We start from the raw sequence: 21,524 nt of genomic DNA, 5'->3' as shown, positions 1-21,524 counted from the left end.
AAGAAACCGGCCTCTACAGTCACAACAAAAATACAGCACTCAAACGTTCATCTTTAACAGAGTGTGTGAGTGCCATAACACACATCAGATTTTTTCTTATTATTTTCCGGTATGGCTCAGTAATGCTGTCAGTATGGTGTGCAACCTTTGTCCACAGAGATTGTCTCTGGGCAACCCAATTTACAGGCTCATTATACCTTCACAGGTGGCTCAGTGTAGCAGGTTTCACTTTGACTTGTTCAAAACATACATTGTGTGTGTGTATGTGTGCAACACAACACGTCTGAAGATTACATGTGGTGAGGTGTATTCCTTTAAATCTCACTGGAAAACACTTGTGTTGTTCTTAACAGGCATATAGCTTTGCGAACAGAATGGATCAAGAAGACTGATTAATAAAAGAAAAAATTATCATCACACCAACTGTAGTTTTATCTGCAACAGAAAAAGTGTGTATCTAGCCACCAAGGACTTTGGCTTGTGGAATTGTTGCCAAAACACAACGGCAAGGCCATTCAACGTCCTCCATAACTTAGCTCTAGGCGTGTCTGCTGCAGGGATGACATTCAGTAACCAGGAAAAACCTGTCTGGATGCAACGCAAACACACACAAGACAAAATACACAAATACACAAACACACTCCACCTGACACATGCTCTCTGGCATCCTCTTGTTCCTCTTGGACAAACCGGTTTTCTACAAGCAGCTGAGACTAAAGCATCTGACTAATGTTTTTAAAGGGCTTAATATCTGTGGCTGTCTTTCAGACAAGTAGCAGAAGCTCATGATCAGTGTTTTCTAATGACTTTATCTTTAGCAAATGAAATGTTAAAAAAGGACTGTGAGGATTGGGGGGGGGGGGGGGGGGGGGGGGGGGGGGGGGGGGGGCTGACATTGGAAATGTTATATGGATGAATTTACTGGAATGATCAAAATTCAACTTGCCTGATTTTTTTTCTCAACTTTCAGCATCAAGGTATCAAAGTAAAAACAAAGCATTCAGTCATGTGAAATGACAGAAACTAAAGTATAGCCTAATTTAATTTTAGACTTGGTAAATAAAAAAAAAGAAAACTATCAGAACTGACATTAAAACCAAACACTTGTGCTGAAAAGTTAAGTTAAAGTTAACTTGAAATTTAAAAACACAATGTTTAATTGCTGAAATTAACATGTGTACCATTTGTAACGTGTAGTTAAAAATGTGATTCTATCGAATCAAGCGTTGTCTGTGTCACTCACCATCCTCTGCCTTTAACTAAACTCTCAGCCTTCTCTGTTGTATTCCCGAGGTCCAGTTTGTGTACGAACGTTTAGAAAACTCCTCTCGTCAAACCTACAACCAGAAGTGAGGAAACATCCAGGTCAACAGTCGTTAATCCCGATAAAGTCCTGAGAGTCTGTATGCGGCTCCTCAGCGGTGTCTTGGGTCCATTGTGCAGACTGATGTGAGTCGCACACTTACAGCAGAGGAGCAGCGGTGTTCAGGCACAGAGCTGGGCTGTGTGCTCATTTACAGAAGGAGCAGAGCCCTCAAAACTCGGCCCGAAAACATGAAACAGGAAACTGAGCACGGCAGTCCAATCAAACGCGCCGAACGCTCTGGATATGTTAAGATATTCATGAGTTAGTTGTGGGGAACAACTGGGCATGCGCAGCTTTCTTGACAACAGATTTTAACAAAAGTAGACGGAATATGTCAGCATCAACAAACCAATGGACCTAACCATGCTTTCTTTTATCATTTTATTCCATGGTAAGAGTATCATTGAGGACTTAAATGTTTTACTGAATAACCAAAAACTATAAAGCTCCACAAAAACTTTCATTATTGATGTTTATTTTCTGTATTTTGTCCCCAACAGCTTTATATCAAATAAGAGGCTACTTTATATACTATTACGCAGACGGTTTTGATCATTTATCCTGCGTCTAGTTAAAAATATGAATCCATTAGTTGCAGTATCCAAGTGGACAAAAGTTAGTAAAATAACTTGTGAATGGTATAATTTGTGTTTATTTAATCAACTATTTTTTTTTTTTCCTCAGGGGTAGTCCCTAGTCTTTATTCTCTTATTCTGTTCCACACTCTCATCAGGCAAATAAGTTGCAGCTCAGACCTACAGTGGATCTCTTTTTAAATGCATGGGTGGCATGCATTTCTCACAACCAGATACCAGACTCCAGCCAGACTGAGGCTGAGGCTTGCCTTCAAATGATGTTGGGCGGTGAGGCGACTCCTTGACTGGGTGTAACCTGTCTAACAGGCTGCCTCTGTACCAAGCAGCAAAGATGTACTTTGTATGTGTGTGTGTGTGTGTGTGTGTGTGTGTGTGTGTGTGTGTGTGTGTGTGTGTGTGTGTGTGTGTGAAACTATTTCAAAAGTACCTTTAGATCTAAGTTTACCAAATAATCACTTGTTGCAATGCAAGCATGCAATACTTCCAAAACAAATGAATTGTTATCATGTTTCACATAAATTTAAAAAAGTGTAATTCCCAGGACTTTGGTAGTGCCTTTTGTATAGTGTTTTGTCACCACCTAGTGGACATTTTTCCAAGAGCACTATCAACAGATGTTGAACAGCCTCTAAGCAGTTTTTTCAAAACCAGTCTTTTTTCTTCAACATGCTGGGATTCTCTTTATTTCTTCAGGGCATGGGATGATTTATTGGATGTGTAATTCTGGTTTGTCCAATTCATACACAAAACATTATAAGTAATTCACATGTGTAGTGCAATAATTGTACTACCAGTTTTGATATTACGTTTTTTATTTTGTTTCAGTTAATTTAATTATATTTTTAAGTACATAGGTGGAATTTATTTCAGATGCAATGCTGGGTTAAAAATGCACATTGGGAAAATTTAATACAATGTCTTCATAATGTTTCAGGGGGGTCTGTTGCTCCTGTGTAGCCCCAAACTCTGTTTAATATTCTTGCAGTACTTTGTTCATACTTCGTCTGTCCTCCTCCTGGCCCCTCATCTACCCACCACCCATCTCCTGTTCTTAATTGTATTGACAAACCACAGAATAGAGGTGAGACATTTTTTTCTCTGACAGATCACCTGACTAAAAGCCTGCATTTGATGATTAGTAAACACTTTTTGTTTGTCTCGTGCTTCTTTTGTATCAGCCATTTTAGAGCTCTACCATGCTATGATGCTGACACAAGCAACAGAATGGAACAGTTTAACATTTAGGATTAGAGAAACTGAGTTTATTATATGGTATCTACATTATGGACATCCTGTTTTACAAATAAATCAGTCGCTAATTATAAATGACTTCAGACTATTGGAATGTCTGTGAATGCAATAAGAATTTTATACCGATTAAAAAGTAAAAACTGATTCCAACCAGTCGCTTATTGTATCATTAAACACTGATTTTAATTCAGAGATGGTGCAAAAAAATAAAAAATAAAAAAAAATCCTGCTTCTTCTAAAAATAATCCTTAGAAAATATGAAAAGGGTGAGTTAGGGTTAACTTTTTTTTCCTTTAATTCCTGAAATGCTACAGATTTTAACAGCTCAAGCCTCCAGTAATACCTCCATCTGAAAAATTAAATCTCCTCTTGATGCAGCTGAAAGGTTGGACAAAAACGTAATTTTAAACCAATGATGTGCTGATTGTCATCACAGTAATTCTTAAAAGAAGAGAAACCTCCAGTTAAGTTTTGTTCGACTACAATATGTACTATATGTGGTGAAAATCAAATGTGGGTGGGGCATAAAAACATTGGACAGTTTTTAATAAAGATGTGTACTCACACTGCTACAGGCCCAAAAGAGAAGTTTTCACTACTCACTTTTTAAAAGCTACAGATAGTTAACCATTTTACCCCTTTACAGCCAAGAGAGCTGTTGTACAGCTTCAGATGTGTGTATATTTCAAATCATATAGTCTTGACAAGAACTACAATAAACAGCAATGACAAAACAACAACTATTAGTATATCATCATTAAAATGATCACCATCACAGTACTAATGTTTTTTTTTACTATTATTATCACTGGCATCAATCCCTACCCCAATTGTCACCATTATAAATAATAAATTAACAAAGTTTAAGGCAATGTCAGCGGTGGGGGAAATGAAATGGTGAGAGGCAGAGAATTCCATTTTTTGTTGTTTTTTGTTGCATTTATTGATTTATGAGTAGCCTATCTGTTGATTATGAAAGCCCATTTCTGCCACTATGAGAAAGTATTTTTTATTATAGAAAAAACAAACTCTCGCTCCTCTGTTAATATTTTTTTTCCTTTGAATAATCATCTTACTATCTCATAATGATTTACCTTTTTAACGTTTCCTTTTTTCCCATGGGCAGAAATGGGTTTCCAAAGTATCATGGTATCTTGTCGGATTGTGTTGAGTCAGTCCGTAAACTCAGTGGAATTTAATAGTAGTACTCAGTAATACCTGTTAAAATTCTGAAATACCTTTTTTAGAATAAAGTTACAATAAAAAAAGGAAGAGACGCGCCCACAATCCGTATTAAAGTCTCATGGGAATTGTAGTCCATGGGTAGTGTACATTATTCACGCTAACTAAGTAAATGCGAACTTTAACCAATGAATTAAGTTTTTGTGGTATACGATATTACAGTTAATTGAACTAAGAGCTCTGGCCGACTGTCGGCTTGAGCTAGATAGTAAGTTTGATGGAAGAAAGTCCCGACATAAAAGTAAAGCTCTCGACAGCGGAGCCCGGAAGTAGGGCGGGACCTCGGCTCTTTATAAACATGGCCGTTAAGTCCTTCATAGCAGCAGGTATTACGTTTGGCTGAATTTGTTGGACTTTCAGGAAGTAACTGGGGGAGACAAACACGGTAACAGGTGGAGAGAACATGTAGGCTCACGAAGGACGTATCGAAGTTATATTACTCGTTTTTTACGACATCGATAAACGTCATGGTGGACTTTATGCTAGCTAGCTAGCCGAGCTGACGCCGACGTCTCAACGCTAACTTCTGTCAACTTTTTCAACCAGCAAAGAAAACTGCTGCCTGACTGCTCATCGAAATGGAGCAGTCTCGTCACTGGCCTAGTCTGTCTCGATGAATATTTAGCACACGGAGGAGTTGGATACACTCAGCACAAACTTTATTGTGAGCTTTTTTTTCCCAACTGGCAGAAGGAGAGCGTTTACTTGTCAGGCGCCCGTTTTGAAACGTTACCGAGAGGGCGGACATAAACAATGTTTTCTGTCAAACAGATGAAACCAACCTTCAAGTGCTATCTCCCCCCTGCACAGGTATGTATAAACTTGTTCCCAATTGAAAGAAAATCCACAAGCTATATAGATTACTAGGACACAGTTTCAAAAATGTATTGAACGATTGTGACTTCGGTGTCGCGGAAGGGAGATGATATTTGACGAATGGTCAAGATTGCGAGAAAAGAGAGGTCAATAGAAACCAACATAAAGCCTTCAAATATTGATTTCTCTTTTGGTTTTACTGCTGCAACTCATCAGACATCGAGGTCAAGTTTGACTATTAAACTTTCAAGGTGCATTGCTTCAAGAGACATGCTAAAGCAAGTGATCCAGGTTGCATTTGCGTCTTTATACTCTGTAAAGGAGAATATCACTGTGTTAGCGAGGCACACTTGTTCTCTTTGCTCATATTTTGTTTAAGAGGTGAAACCTGGTGTGGCGTCCTTGGTCCAAATAGATGCCTTACCTGGGCTTCCAGGTACATGCATACATCTAAACAAAGTCAGAGTTTGCTCTTACAGACAATAACCCAAACAAGAACAGCGTCTGTCCGTCCAGGGTCAAGATTAATGTCAGAGGTTTCTAACTAGATAGCATTTTTACTTAGTGAAATCAATAACCTCCATCACACTGTCATAGACATATTCTGTTCATGTTAATTGCTGGAATACTTAAATTGTGAATGACAATAACCTGGTAACCCACACACAGTGTGTGCCCACATAAATGCGCCTGGAATTAAATGGACTACAGACACCATCATGATTACAAATTTACAAGGGAGTATCAATGATGCTGTTGACCCAGATAAACAGGTCTGAACTGTGGACAAGACAATTATTGAACTGTGACACTGCTCAGTGGTATTCCCCTTATTCAGTTTTGATGTTGTGTGAATAAAGGGGATGCAGAACTTCAGTCCTAACTTATGTAACAAAATAAGTGCAGACTGTTTTTAATATACACCTATGGGCTTCTTTTGACCAATAAAGCCAATGTCTGGTTTTATTTTTTCGGATATTCACACCTCTATCACATGATCTTTGTAGAAACTGTGGCTTTTTTTTAATGAATAATACAAGTATTATAAAGACTTTTGACCTCATGCCTCCCTTAAAGATGAAAGTCTGCCCTCTAACCTCATAGTCATTCATTCACTGCTGCAGTAAAGCCAACAAGAGAAAACACATGACTCTCAAAACACTTCCAGGCAGTTACTGTATCTGCAGCCAGGGATCAGCTGCATTTGGGATACTGTATTAATAGCGTAAGTTGACAGGTGTGCATCTTTGGTTCCCTCTAGATTTTTAAATAGCATCCGAGGTTATCATTGCTTGCTGCATATTTAAAATGTTTATAATAGTCGGCCATACACATCCTAACAGCTGTGATGGTGTTCAGCAAGGTTTCATGGTGGCCATGGCTGGATCTTAGGTGTGGTAGGAATTTGCAAGTCCTATAACAAGTCTCCTATTTTGTCCTCCCAACATGTAGATGCAAGTTATATTTCATTCTGTGTTCTGCTAGACAACAGTTGTATGACACCATGCATTTTGCTTTTTCTCCAGACTGATGTGAAGAAAACTATTGAACAGCCTATTAAGAAATTGGAGCCCACGTTACTTCAAGGTAAGCTTGATTTGAGTATCATTTCCACAGGAAGCAAAAAAAAAACGGAACTTTAGTACCCATAAATTGATCTTTTAAAGAACAAGATAATTTGTGTCAAGTTGTATGAGTGTGAACAACATAAAGTAAGTTATGCTAATCACTGAGTGCACAGAGACTTCTTCAGGCCTGTAGTGGCTGTTGATTTGTTACCCCCAAACCAAGGAGACTGTTTACATTAAAAGTAAGCTAGAATTATGGCTCAAGAAAAAACAATCATGTGATCACTAAATTAATCCTCTGAATGCATCAAACTAGAGATAATGAACTGAAATTTTAAATTTGTTGTAATTAGTGATGGATTCTTGTTGAGTATTGTTTGAAATGCTTGTATGTTCTTTTACATCTTCCTGCCCAGGGACCACAAATGATTAACAGCTTTTTGTTTTGCATGGTCCCTGTCAAACAAACTAATAAAAAAAGTAAATCAAATTAAACTGAATAAACTTTAATTTTTGTGTTTTAGCCATTAATAGCACTCTAAAGTGCATTAGAAAACAACTAAATTATTGGACTAAATCAAAACTTCCTTTGGATGGTGTTTGACTAAATTAGTAGCTAGCTCATCACAATAGAAAAAGAAGACTGATTAAAACAACTTGTAAACATGAGTCAATGTCATTTACACTAAAATTTGAGATCTGGAAATGATCTGAGGTGCTAAACAGTCAACCTTGCTGATGTACTGAGAGAGTTTTGCAAAAAAAAAACAAAAAAAAAACAAAACAAAACAGGAATTCATTTGCCTGCTATGCCCTGTCAGCACATTGATATTTACTTTAAAGACTAAAACCAGCTTGTTCTGTGGATTTAGATGATAACTCATCCCGTTTTGATTTATATGGAGTAGTGTCTAATCAAACTGGTCTGACAAGCTTCTCTGCTCTGCAAACATGTGTCATCCTGTTTCAAACAAAGCTAACACAAGTGCTTCCAAATATTAGACTGATGCTGATGAATTTAATACTTCCTTTACACCTGTAACCTCATCCAGTCTCTGATTCAGGATAATAGCTGTAAGCCTGTTAGCTGTAGGGATGAGACTTATTTTGTTGTATGAGGATAGAAAAAATGGTGACCACATTTAAAAAAATATATATATATATATTTTTTTTTTCAGCAGCTTGACTTTTATCAATAAGGCCCAGAGCGCAGGTGCTTGTTTTTTATTTTTTATTTATTTTAATTTTTTCCTTTTTTGAATTAACATTATTAGGGATAGGTACTGAATAAGGTACTTTTATAGGTACTCTGGTATAGGTATTCTATCTGTAGTACTGATTCATGTAATATCAAACTGTACCATCTTTAGGTACCTAAACGCATCCTTGTGACTGTGAGGGAGTGGAAGAGTAGGCAATTTTCCATGCTGGACATGAACACAGCATTGCAAGCTTATATACTGAAGAATAAATATGTTAAATCAAAAAACTTTGAGTTTTCATTGTGAAACAAATTAAAATTTATTACCACATTAACACACAAAAGTACAGTACCGGTGAGTCCCGATTCAAATTGCCAGGTACCGGCCGGGCATCGGTACCGTATCCCTTCACATGTGAAAAGTACTCATCCCTAAACATTATATTGGTCTAACCTCTTATGGGGACTTGGTAACATCTCCCTAGAAACAAATTAGGCAAGAGCACAGCAAAGTTCCTCTCTGTGCTTGGTGTTTACACCTTTAGGTCAGGAAGTTATACTTTTACACAACCAACTCTTTCAGTATTTTATCATTTAATGTGTAACTTTAATTTCTCTCAAGCTGTGCTCATCAGTTTATACTGTCCAATTATAGCATTGAGGTGTTAAGAGTAGCTGTTTTATGTATCAGAGCAGCAACCACAAAGCTCTCATATTAATGATTCATTCAGGTTCAGGTCCGAGTCGCTAACTTTTGGATTTATAAGGGTGTGGCTCAGCACACTCTTTGTGTTCTGTTTTGTCATATTTGGAGTTAGTATAAGAGAAGTTTTAATAAGAGAAGTCTTAAGCAATAATTGTTATATAATTTGTTAGCTTGGTTTTATGATTCCAGTGAAAACCTAAAAAAAACAAAAAAACCCTGACCTGCTGTTGTGGATTGTGATTATGTAGGTCAAGTCGGACATGCTAAAATTTAACATCCAGCTTCTAAGAAAGCAACTTTTGCGCACCCTATCCCCTTAACCATTTTTTAAAAAAATCCATGACACTCTCTGGTTTTATGACCTGCTTACTTATTTTGAACTGAACGTACACTTGCCATGTGGTGTTTTGTGGCACTTCTTTGATGTGACTGTCAGCAGGACTCCACCCTGCTGTCCCACTTCTCACCTTTTAAAATCCCTGGGCAACTTTTATAACTGCATTCTTGTTAGTTGAGTAACCGAGGGTCATGTTGCTTGTAAAAATGTATAGTACATGTAGGCCGCCTTATAAACCTAAAGATAAATTAAAATGGGATAAGACTTGCATAAAACATAACCATATGGGGTAAGTGCCCCACCTACATCTTGCTTAAGTGACTTCTGCCCTCTGCTTGTTTTCACACTGGATAAAATCTAAAGAGAAATATATTATAGGGAATTATAGACACTGTGTTGAAATTCTTGTTTTAAGCTGGGTATTTGGGTTCAAGTTAAAAAAGAAAGAGTTGTGCTTCCAGCATGGCCTCAGAAGATTAAGAAATATTTTAGTCATTCTTTCCTGTCTACATGATTTCACACTGTACTAGACGTTGCAGTCAGACAAGTTGTTGTAGTAAAACCTGTTTATGATAGAAGTACAAAGGACAAGAAAACATTTCATAAAAAATAGTAATAAATTACACAAAACTACACTAATTATTCAAAGACAATGTTTTTTTAAATGATATGTTTTTGTTCTCTTGTTTTGATTTTTTTTGTACAGAAAATGGTGCAGAAAGTTAAGTGCTGGTGTCCTCTGAAAGGCTGTCTCAAGCCAAGTGATTTTTATCTTTTTGAACTTGCCTTTGTGTAATACCTGCATTGTAAACATGAGAAAACACACAGTGAGGATGACAAAAACAAATGTTTTTCTTTCTTTCATTTGTTTTTCACCAGGGGAGATCGTTGTTAATGAGGTGAACTTCGTGAGGAAATGCATCAGTGCTGAAAGTAGCCAGGATGACCTTTGGGGAAAGTTGATATGCACCAACTTTAAGGTCTCCTTCATCCCTCAAGATGCCCCTACAAAGCAGGTATCTATCCAGACTTTATTGTAGCCAAACTGGTGGTTTTGAAATATGCTGCCATTTTTAGTACTGGATAAAAATACAGACACCTGTCAAACATATTCACTTCATATTGAATCTCACAGTGCAAGCAGCGTAATGCCGAAAACCTTTAAAAGTTGTTTTTTTCATAGCCATGTTTGCGGACCGTGCATCTGGCAAAGAGGAAGGAAAACTTGTGCACTTTCCTGTGTTACATTGTCACTGATATCGCACAAGAAGTGAAAGAGCAGACGTCATTTCCAGCTACGTGGCTGACTGTTGCCATAATAACAAAATGGAACTTGATCATTGCTCAGCCTTAGCTGCTAAACTCAACCTCCCCACCAGTATTTGTAGACATGTTTCAGTGAGTTATATGTGTAACATAATATCTACAGGGTGTCACACACATTCTTTGTTTGCTTTTCTCCCCTACAGAAATCTAAATTGTCACATCTCCTGCTGGGAGAGCATGACATCCCTCTGACCTGTCTGGAGCAAGTAGTAACAGGTACATCTGCCTCCAACATTTGTAACATAAAACTCGGAGCAAACCTTTTTTTTCCTTGTGTTAAAGCATTCTGTATGATTTCTTTTGTAAAGGCAGCTATTTTTCCTCTAAAAGTGAAAACCCATTCAGAGCATAAATATTTATTTCCACATCGAATAATCAGTTGATCCTCTCAAAAACAACCTGCTTGCATTTTAATGCTGTTATTTTACTCAATTGATCTACAATCACATGTAAAGTTGGATCAGCCCCCTTTTAAGCTTTGACAGCCTGGGAGACTGGGATCCTTTTGTTGTTCTACTCTGATCAGCAGTCTGATAACAAGTGATGTCACAGCTAACCCAGTGATTAGAGGCAGTGCAGCCAGGCAGGGATTAGCCTTGTTTATATATCTCATTGCTGTTGATAGCTGACACTGCAAGGGTAACTGCCCAGAGGAAGGTTTTTTGTGATGTAGGGATGAAGCACGAGGCTTTGTTTAAGCCTGCTTGTTTTTGAACTGTTTGAACGAGATGACTAAAGACAACATTATATTGGGATGATACAAAACTCAGTTTACAGCAGGGATTCAAACATCAGCTGTAAAGCTTAGGTTTAGCTCAGGTCAAGGGTCATTAAGTGTCAGAGATCTGTCATCTGCGTTTCTGGATATTTTCAAATCACATATCTTTTTCCCTCTCAGTTAATGATACCAAGGGGAAGAAGAAAGTTTTGGGTTCAAACCAAAAGCTGAAGTTCAACCCTACAGAGCTCATTCTGTACTGTAAAGACCTGCGTATCATTCGGTTCTGCTTTGACGAGGCTGGGCCTGAGAGTGCCAAAAAGGTGAGTGTCACTAAATTTCACATAAGTTCCCTTTTTTTAGATCATTTTACTTTTAGTCGATGCTAGTCAAGCGTTTCATTGACTGTGTGAGATCTCTGCACAAACACACACACTCAGAACACATCCTCGGTTTCAGCCCTATGACCCCCTTTCTCAGCAAATCTGAACAGAAATGACTAATTTTTCAGTGGCCAGTTGCCAAACAACGACAAGGAGAAAGTGAGAACAATGCTTATTGATGGCAAAGGAAATAGAGAATGATCCTGATTGTAGAAACAACTGACAGCTGACTCTGACTCATCTCCTGCACTCCGACATTGGATCGACAGAAGTTTCATTATTTGGAGAAGAGCTCTGTTAAAACAAGGATACAATTGAAGGGATGAGCAAAATTATCAGTTTTGATTTTTTTAGATAACTAATGGTGTTTTCAAGAGTTTGTGCACCAAGGAATTAAAGGTGGCAAAACAGGAATTTCCCTTTTAAGAATCAGCCTTTAGTGGCAACTACCAACTAGTAGGCTTTTTTTAAGCTAACCACTGCTTTCAAAATATTTTTGACATTGGAGATTGAAAAGGTAAAAAAGTAAAAATATCAGACTAAGAGATATTTTTTTGACAGCTCAATAAGAAGCATTTGACAGTACACTGCTAAAACTAGAAAAAAGGAACCTCTAACACTCTCACGCACTGTGCAATATCAGATGCTGTGTCTGAAACATTGTGGTGTGTTGCTGTTTGAGTTCTGAAAACTGATGTGTATTTGAAAAAGGTCCACAGGGTCTCTCTGCCCCCCTGCAGCTTCACTACATCACCCAGTTCAGACAGACTGCTGTATGTCTCTTTACAGTGTGCACAGAAATGTATGTGAGTGTGAGTGTACGCAGTTTAATGTTTGATCTCATACCATGTCATCTGGGACCAATTTTGTGTAGAGGTTTGAAGCTCCAAAGTACATACCTGGAGCACATTTGGCTGCCAGCCTTGCAGAATAGTACTTGATTGAACAGAGTATTTTTGCCATAGCTACTTTATTTATTAAGTCTGCTTTGTTGTATGCACTCTTCTGCTTACAGCAGAAAATGAAAGGTAGATGGTTTATAGGACTCTTAAACAGAAAAAAAGTCTATGCCCTCACTTCTTGTGAGTTTATTTATGGACACCATGTATGTAATTACAGCATGAAGCTTAAACAGGGCTAAGTCCTTTTTTCTCTCTGTGACATGGGGAATTGGGCCAGTCTATAATAGCTTACTTTGCCATAGGAAATTACAGAGTTGGGAGCAGCCATGTCTCCACACATACACACTTTTTCTCTGTTCTCCTGTGTTATTCACAGCTCTACCACTGAATGGACTGCTTTGTGCAACTCCAGTGGAGCCACAGACAGCCACAATCTAGTCCTGAAAACCCTGCGCAACAGGCTGCCAGTTAAACATTTGCTTTTCCAGGATTCACTTGTCCTGGTGTTTTTACTGTTAAAGAACATTACTCAGCATTTAATTGCACTCCAATGTTAACCCTTCCCACTAGTGCACAAACTTGTTTTGGCTTCTTGTACCGCTAGTTAGTGTTAGTGTTAGTGGGTTCACTTTGCTGACCCTGACAGAGATGGTTTGGTCTTGTCCTGGTTAGAGGTCCATGTCACTAAGGCACTGTACACTTCACCATTGAGGGACTGCATCCTCCCTTTGTAATCCACCATCATCCTAATGCAATGCACTTGTGTTCTTTGCTATGAGTAAAGAGAACCCCATGTTTGTTTGATGTCTATCTGTGAAACTTAACATGGAAAACAAATCCAAATTGATGGTATTTGATTGAGAACACCATTAAGCAGGCCATATCCTTTGATTCTAGGTTTGCCTTGCTATTGCTCACTACTCTCATCCAGCAGACCTTCACTTGCTATTTGGCTTTGAGTATCAAGGCCGACGATACCATGAAACAAAAGGTACGTAAAGAATGCTGTTTTCATTGAATTTGAACCTTTTCTCTTTACATACACATAATCTTAGCGGATAAATCCCTCATGATAACAATAATAATAGTCATTTCTTAATATGTTTGCATTTCTAGAAGGGAGAGTCAATGGTTCCACTCCTCGAGGTGGGTTACAGACCCCACATTTTGACCGTCCTTCAGACTGGGATCGAGAAATCAAGAGAACGGGAGCGTTGGAGTGGAGGGTGTGCTCCGTCAATGAGGGTTATGCCATCTCACAAAGGTTTTCAGCTCTTGTTTGTTGAAGTCAATGTATGATGTGCGTCATTGGTAAAGAGTGTCTGTAGCTCCTTCAGCTTTCCTCAGTTGTTACGGACGCTCTGAATTTCACCCTTCACCAAACCTGGTATGCTTTGGCAAGACAGCATATTTACACTTTACACACTTCACGAGTGACTGTTGGAAAAAGCTTTTTGAATGTCTCAGTGTGACATGCAAGTCTTTTTGCTACAATGTGCTCTATTCATCTGGATCTGGTGGTGGTGACATCATGGTGGATTTCAGAACCGGGCCATAGTTTGTGTGGAATTTGAGAAAAGACTCATAATTACATAAGAAGCAGCTTGAACCACACTGCTTACAAAACGTGTGCCCTTCATTCTACACACATTCATTTCAAATTAAAAACTACTTTCCATGATATACTTTTCTTAGGTATTTAAACCTTCAGAAAAAAACAAGGCTTTGGGTGCTTTTATTCCAATTTTATTGTATGTGAACATGATATGATTTTTTAATTATTGATGCATTTTACAATTCAAAAGGAACTTAAGTTTGTATAATTTGCTGCTTAAGGATATCAATTTCTTATAGTTTAGATATGAATTGGGTGTAATAGTTGAGTATTATTTTGAATTGTATTGTACTGTTTTTGATCCCCTGTGTGACACTAACCTTTGTTAATTCTTCTTTTTAGTCTTCCAGAGTATATAGTGGTTCCAGTTTCTCTGGCTGATCAGGATCTGAAGCAGTACTCTATATACCTCCATGACAGCCGCATGCCTGTGAGTACTTGTGCTTTGATGTCTCTGTAAAATTTATGATTTTGTTAACTTTTACGAAGAATTACTTTTCATTCACTCTGTCTCAGTTCAGCTTCTGTTTTTGGGCCTACTTTGCTTTTATCTTGCCAATTTAGAGAATGATAAAATCAAATTTAATAAAAAAAAAAATCTTAAATTCCCAACTAGTATACAACAAGAATGACCGGAGCATCTTTTTTTATTATTGAAGACTGATTATTTTACTCATTGTAAATAAATATTTTTGTAGCATTGGTGCTGGAATCACTCAAATGGAAGTGCCCTCATTCGCATGGCCAGCATAAGTGATCCAGTACAACAGAGGAAGATTGATCAGAGGTACAGAAAACTCCTTTACACCATTCAGATTCTTCACTGATGTAATAACCATTCACCAAGTAATATGTTGCTGAGATGTTTGGGTCTTTTAAACATCACCTGCTCTGCCATCTTCATTCATCCTTTGACAGGATTTTCACTGCCATCACAAAAAGCCACCCACAGCGCAGTGAAGTCGTCAGGTTGGATCTGGACAAGTGTCTGCCCAACATCTTGGACATTCAGAGTGCCTTCGTAAGAATCAGGCAGATCTGTGTCATGGGTGAGTATAATACCAGGTTGTAGCATAAACATTAAAAAATGACAACAGGTATTTCTTTACATACTGTTGTTGTGTGTGGTTTTATGTGTTTTACTGTTTTGATGTTGTGCAGATCCTTTTGAGGAGTCTGAGGAGAGGTGGCTTACAGCTGTTGAAAACTCGCGATGGCTGGAGTACGTCAGGTATGAAAACTACCATGACACTTTACATAAAAGTTTTTTGTAAACTCCCAAGGTATTTTGTAAAGCAAAATAAAAATGTCTTTTCAAGTCTAACTATATTTTTTCACCCTGTTTTCCATCTTAACTATAACATACCTTCATGAACTGTGTATTAATATGGCAGGTGTTTATTTTTATAAAGCTATATCTTATTCTTTTAAGATACTTTTCCCTTATGGCTAATTTATTTCCCTGACGGCTAATATTTTGGAATGTACATTGAAAATGTTAGCTATGGAAATCCACCTATGATAAGAGTGTAAAACAAGATTATCAGTGAGAAGATTGATTACTTCTATAAAAGTATTTTCAATGCCAGTTACTGGTGCTACCAAGCCAGTGTCATATGATTATGGAAGTTTTCATTCACACATGCAGCTCATCCAAAAATGTTGGGCATTTTTCACAAGTGAATACAGCTACTGAGTGATTTTTTTAACTTGTGAATGAGAGCAAGTCAGGATTTTTCATCTGAAAACTGTTATACTTGTGTGTGAGTTGTCTTGTTGTGTCAGGAGCTGCCTAAAACAATTCCAAATGAGGTTCCTTGTAGTCTTGAAACATTCAGAAAGTTTAAGTTTTATCTTCCCAATGCGGTCAGTTTAATGGTAGACTGCAAAAGTGTATGAGTGTTAAACTTATAATAGGTAAAAATGGTGCTTCATGTTTTTCAGAGTCGGTTAAAATTCTTCTTTTTGTTTGTAGAGCTTTCTTGAAACACTCAGCTGAGATCGTGTTCCACCTGGAGGGAAAGAATGCCTCAGTTATTCTTCAAGGTAAAGCTCTTATTGAAAGTTGTCCTCATTGGATTTACAAGGTCAGGTCCCCTTAGTTTTGAGCCAATTAGTCACATGGAAAAAAAAACTCAATTTTTAAAATTTTGGCTTTACGTACATCAATAATAATGTTGGCAAAGTGGAATGTTTGCCAAGTCACAGTCAAACTATCCTGGAATATGTTGCTTCCATAGAACAGCTTTAAGTTTGGTTTTCCCTGTTTTACATCTGCACAGAGGAAGAAGACAGAGACCTGAACTGTGTGGTGTCCTCCCTCGTGCAGCTCATGTTGGACCCTCATTATCGTAGCACTGTTGGCTTTCAGAGTTTGGTGCAGAAGGAGTGGGTGATGGCTGGCCATCGCTTCTTAGACAGATGCAACCACTTAAAGAAGAATGAGAAAGAGGAGGTAATTATCTGACAGTAAATAATTTGGTCCCAGACCAAACAGATTCACCAACACACTCATACATTTCCTTTCTTTCTCTCTTGTTCTCTAATTCAAGTCCCCACTGTTCGTGCTGTTCCTGGACTGTGTGTGGCAGATGATGAACCAGTACCCAGCAGCGTTTGAGTTCACAGAGACCTATCTGACTGTACTTGGTGACAGCATGTGGATTCCTCTCTTCAGTACTTTTCTTTTTAACTCTCCCAAACAGCGCGCCAAGCACTTAATGGTAATCATTGATTTATTTAATAAAATCAAAGAATTGCCTATGTCAGTAAAGTAACCTCTGTATGGATGAAGAAAATAATCGTATTTGAGTATGTCATTTTTCTTCACCTGCATGTATTGTCATTCTCTTCATAGTGTGCTCTGTTTAACATTGTTTACAGAGCATCACAGAACACAATGAATAACTTTGCGTTTACTGTGCAGGATTTTGCCAAGAATAAAGCCATCCCCCAAGGAGAAGACCCAGCCACGTTTTTCCCTCCTGTTTGGGACTGGGCACAGCAGTTCTCCACAAAAGACCAGACTCTCTTCAACAACCCTATGTATGTAGGCAAAGGAGCTGCCTGTGTGCAAAATGGGGAAGTGAAAACCTTCAGACGCACAAAGGTACCTTAGCTTTACTGGTGTATAGATCTACTGCAGGGGTCTGCAACCTGCAGCTCTGGAGCCTCATACAGCTCCTTGACTCCTTTGCAGTAGCTCCTTGTAACTTAAAAAATATTATTAAAATAAAGAATTATTATTCTTACAGAGGGTGTTGATGATTAACAGACACTTAAATAAAATCATGCTTTAATATTTTGTTCAACTAAATATGCATCACATCTTACAATAAAGCCTGCCACCTCTCTGACTAAATATGCATGCTTGATATGTGGCAAGACATTAGCATACAACAAGAAATGATGAGTTGAACAACACTATCAACATGTTTTATCCTTATTCAAGTTCTTTTGTACAGTTTCATGAATTAAAAAAACTTCTTGTTTAGATAATTATTCAAAATATTTTGACTATGTATAGAATTCTGTACACTGGACTGTCTTTATTGTGAAGGTAAAGTAGATTTTGTGGCTCCAGAATGGTTTTAATCCAGGTGAGATGAGGCGAAATTGGCTCCTTTGATAGTAAAGGTTGCAGACCTCTGGTGTAGTCCCAGATATGTTTGCTTTTTACATTTCCTGTTTTGCAGTAAAAAAAAAAGTAATTTTTGTTTGGGCTTTGAATCTTATTTTGATGGTATTTATAAACTATCTAGCAGTAATGAATTGATATATTGTACAACTTTTTTACTTCCAAAATCTTTCCTTCACCTTTCAGTGACCTGAGTAAGACGGCTCTGGTGCTTTTTGCCTAAATAGGTTCATATTGTAATGGAGTAAGTTTAAAATGAACAGTTCACAGAAGCAGCAGTTCTGTTGAGATTTTATGGCAAGCCTGTAGTTTTATTTCTCCAGCAGATTTGATCCACAGTTAAAATAATTCCTCAATAACTTCCTGTAACTCCTTTTCCAGTATGTCTTGTAAAATTTTAGGTCTCAGAATTACTCAGATTTGATAGCAAAGGTAAAGAAGGAGACAAAAAAGGTGGTCACTGTTACGTCAGTCTGGTGATAATCTTGTCTTACTCTTTCTCTCCCCCAGCAGAAACCCTACAGTTCCACATTGCGAGGGCAGTCTGCTTCTGTTCGCAACGGACTGAGAAGTGGAGAGGACACATTGCCCCGAAGAGGCTCTCTGCTGACCGAGCTGAGGCCTGATTTTTCTCTGGTGAAAGATGAAAGCCCATCAGAGCGCTTTTTCAGGGACTGGTTCTCTCGACCTGCTGACCAGCAGGGCATCCTGATCCCTCTCTTCATGCCATCACACATGGCTCTTTGGAAGCTCTTCTTCCTACGCTGGGTCCCTGAAGTCTGCATTCCCAAAGGAGGCCCCAGCACCACCTACCACAAGCTCTCCCAACTGGTGGATGAAATTGAGATTCTGCAGAGCCAGCTCAGGCGGTATAAGGGACCCAGTCCAGGTGGTACTCCCCTCCCCAGCCCGAGTGGACCTCTTTCAGACCAGAGGAGGATGTATTTTAAGGCCAGCTCTCCACAGAACCCCCCAACACCACCAGATTTCCTCACCTCCTCATTTCCCTTCTCCCCAATGGGAAACCTGTGTCGCCGGGGTATCCACGGGACTCCTATTAGCAAATTTCTGAATGGTGCAAGGATCTGGCTCTCAACAGAGACTCTTGCTAATGATTCTGTCTGAGGGGCTCAAGGACTGCCTTTTTTTTTTTTTTTTTAGCTCAGTAGAGGTTTGTGTAAGAATTAACCATCTTATTTTCTATGATCTCTTTCTGAAATATCAGAAAGGAATAAATGTAATCCTGGACTTCTGATTATTAATAAGTTATAAGCTAGAATTTGAACCATTTATGCTGCATCAAAATCTGAGGTCATTATAAAATTGGATTTATTGATAGGACTGAATCCTTTATTACAGTTTTTACCGGCCAGTGAGTTCTTACTGTGAGGTCTCCTCTGACTGTGAAATATACTTACTGCATTTTATTATAGATGTATTTTCTTATCTACTTCAGCTTTTCCAGATTAAAATATCTTTTTGTGCATTAAGATAAAGTTGACAGCTCTCTCTAAAAGATTTACCTACGCTCACTCCACACATTTAAAACGTAACTGTTTCACAGACTTCGCTGTAAAAGGGATGCAAGAAATCATCCCAAAAGTATCGATCAGATTTTATGAATGCCCATTTTTTGATGCAGCATTAATGATGCATTTCAACTAACACTGAATTTCACAAACTCTGTTTGGTTATACTTTCCAGGAAACGTAATTTGAAGTTAATATATAATCTATTTTTGATTTCAGAAAGAGGAAGAGAAAATAACACATATAACGCATATATTTTATGTGGAAAAAAACAAATAGGAACCGGCCTGGCTGAATGTAATGAGGCATTTCTTTCTGTCTTTTTTGTCTTTGCACAAACTTACTGCTATTTGCTTCAGGTGCCCATTTTTAATGGTTGTGTTGGGGTTTCACTGTAAGTAGCAAATAGTTTGATTCAGGGTCTTACTTCTCATAAAGCAGGCAATACTTCTTTGTAGAAGTGGAGCTTTGAGGGCTTGAAACTGTGGTAGATATTTCCTCTTTCTTTTGAAGCGTTTTATAAAACTTTGTGGAGGCCTTCTGGTAAGGCACTGAGGAGAAGCGGTTCAGCTTTTTGGACGCTGAATGGCTATTTAGATGAAAGCAAAGGGACAGATAAGGGCTTTGACTTAACACTCTCCAGTTTAGTACAGTGGACTCATTTTCTTCAACTATGATCCAGTAAACTGGACCATGCTGGGTGAATGACAAGTGACGCAGTTTCAAAGCAGTACACAGAGACAAAGTGAAATGTTTGGATAGCACACACCACAAAGAGAAAAAAAGGAATCAACCGTCATTATACCGGGAGAAGAGAATGCAAGAAAACTAACACATTAACTTTAGAAACTATTGTACACAAACTGTCGCTGTGACACCACATATTACATTAATGCCATTTTATTTGTTTTGTTTTTTCTAGGTAATTCTACTCCGTTTAGGAGAAGAATGTGATAGAAATGAGTAGTAAGAGGTACTCTGCTTTCAGTCAGACCCTTAAGCTTGCATAAAGACAGATTTTTATTAAAATCTTCATTTTTGCAAGCCAAAATTTAGAGAGTGCTGCAAATATTCTGGCATTTCAACACCCTCAGAACTATGCAAGCAGAGTTTCTCACCTGCTAAGCTAGGGAGTGGTTTGAGATACTTCAGGGGAAATGGATCAGTAATCTAGTGCCTCTTTTTAACTGGGGAGCAACAAGCGCTGTGTAGTAGTGTCTTAAAATAACAGTTTGGCATTTATTAGGAAGCCCTGTTCAGTTTTTAATGTAACACCACTGGACAGAATCATGTCTGTCCTGTCATTCAAGAGTGTGTATCATTGAATGCTAGATGCTAGAAACATTTTTTTATAATAGATGAACTCTTGATTCCTTAGCAATAACTTCAATAACTAGTTCAGGTGTGTTCTGGTATAGATGTTCATTGTGTGAGGGCAGAATCTGCTCTCAAATGCTATTAGTTGCACATTTTACTCAATACAAAAGATAGTTTGTGGAAAGGTGGTTGATGAATATAATTTTGGCAAATATAAATACTGTATATGCTTGAAATCTTGCAATTAATATTTTTGAATTATGGTACTAAATAACGTTTACCCATGATATATTTTCTGGAGAGATATTTATATGCTTTTGTTTCCACTAATTACCAACGTTGCACTCTGCTGTAATTGCATGATGACCGTGCTTCCACTGTGACACAGTTTGATTTTTGTTATCAGCAGATGTATGTATTTATGCAAATGTTCTCAAGAGGGATGCATTTTCTGAACATCTCCTGTGCCTTTTTGGGAAGATAGACCATTTTTATAACCATTTTCTGAACCTGTTGACTCATTGATTTTCTAAAACTGTTGATTTATTCAAGTTTTGACTAGTTTAATTCAGAGGTTCTGCACTGAAGCTGCTTTTCCTAACAGAAAATGAGGCTCAATTGTGTACCATTAACTAATCATTACATTAATTTCAAATGAATGTGTGTTCTGGCTTTTGTTTTAGTGGCTTAAGGCTCATGAAAACACATTTTGAACAGAAGCTCTCAGAGTTTATTTGAGGCCAGTTATATTCAAAACACTTTTGAAATGATAAGGGATACTTTATAAGGGTTTAGCTCATGTTTCCAAGGACAGCTTACCCGATGATATTCATACTCACATTTACAATACATTTTGGAAGTATACATGAAGAATTAAGACATGTATTCATCATTTGTATAATTCGTTTTTTTTTTGTTTTTTTTGCACAAAATCTTCTACAACATTTAATCCCTTAACCTTCTGGAGCAAAGTGGTCTCCTAAATGCAATAGTTCCTATTGTGGGACTTCACAA

At 37.9% G+C, this 21,524-nt stretch overlaps 2 protein-coding genes across 5 annotated transcripts in view; one reads left to right on the top strand and one right to left on the bottom strand.

Annotated features, from left to right (window-relative positions):
- Nucleotides 1-1,560, bottom strand: part of myo1ea (myosin IEa) — a 44,893-nt gene extending 43,333 nt beyond the window's left edge. The window contains exon 1 of one of the 2 annotated variants that reach the window (XM_074666453.1): nt 1,244-1,560. In XM_074666453.1, coding sequence (XP_074522554.1) covers nt 1,244-1,246 — 3 coding nt within the window. In that variant the 5' untranslated portion in view covers nt 1,247-1,560. The remainder of the gene's footprint in view (nt 1-1,243) is intronic. The other variant, XM_074666454.1, reaches the window with a different exon arrangement.
- Nucleotides 1,561-4,724: 3,164 nt separating this feature from the next.
- Nucleotides 4,725-21,172, top strand: mtmr10 (myotubularin related protein 10). Of its 3 annotated transcripts, XR_012598107.1 has the most exons (17): nt 4,725-5,265; nt 6,798-6,858; nt 9,963-10,099; nt 10,553-10,625; nt 11,308-11,450; nt 13,310-13,403; nt 13,529-13,676; nt 14,370-14,457; nt 14,726-14,814; nt 14,946-15,076; nt 15,189-15,258; nt 16,003-16,073; nt 16,310-16,482; nt 16,580-16,750; nt 16,954-17,136; nt 18,175-20,115; nt 20,239-21,172. XR_012598107.1 is itself a non-coding variant. In XM_074666940.1 (16 exons), the coding sequence occupies exons 1-16, from the start codon at nt 5,209-5,211 to the stop codon at nt 18,787-18,789; spliced, it is 2,301 nt and encodes a 766-aa protein (XP_074523041.1). In that variant the 5' UTR covers nt 4,725-5,208; the 3' UTR covers nt 18,790-21,170. The 3 variants fall into 3 exon arrangements, 2 of the variants coding, with proteins under 2 accessions (XP_074523041.1, XP_074523040.1); XM_074666940.1 differs by having other exon boundaries at nt 18,178-21,170; XM_074666939.1 differs by having other exon boundaries at nt 18,175-21,170.
- The last annotated feature ends 352 nt before the right edge of the window (nt 21,173-21,524 follow it).

This window comes from Halichoeres trimaculatus, unplaced genomic scaffold (genome assembly GCF_033239565.1).
Source record: "Halichoeres trimaculatus isolate MK-OKI-2021-1 unplaced genomic scaffold, fHalTri1.1 fHalTri1_scaffold_3, whole genome shotgun sequence".
NCBI lineage: Eukaryota > Metazoa > Chordata > Actinopteri > Labriformes > Labridae > Halichoeres > Halichoeres trimaculatus.
Note: the sequence above shows the minus strand (reverse complement) of the source record. Positions and strands in the feature narration are given on the sequence as shown.

Coding starts and splice junctions, on each gene's coding strand:
- mtmr10 (XM_074666939.1), top strand. CDS start 5,209: ATGTTTTCTGTCAAACAGATGAAACCAACCTTCAAGTGCTATCTCCCC. Junction 11,451..13,309: donor GGCCTGAGAGTGCCAAAAAG/GTGAGTGTCACT, acceptor CTTTGATTCTAG/GTTTGCCTTGCTATTGCTCA. Junction 16,074..16,309: donor TGCCTCAGTTATTCTTCAAG/GTAAAGCTCTTA, acceptor ACATCTGCACAG/AGGAAGAAGACAGAGACCTG.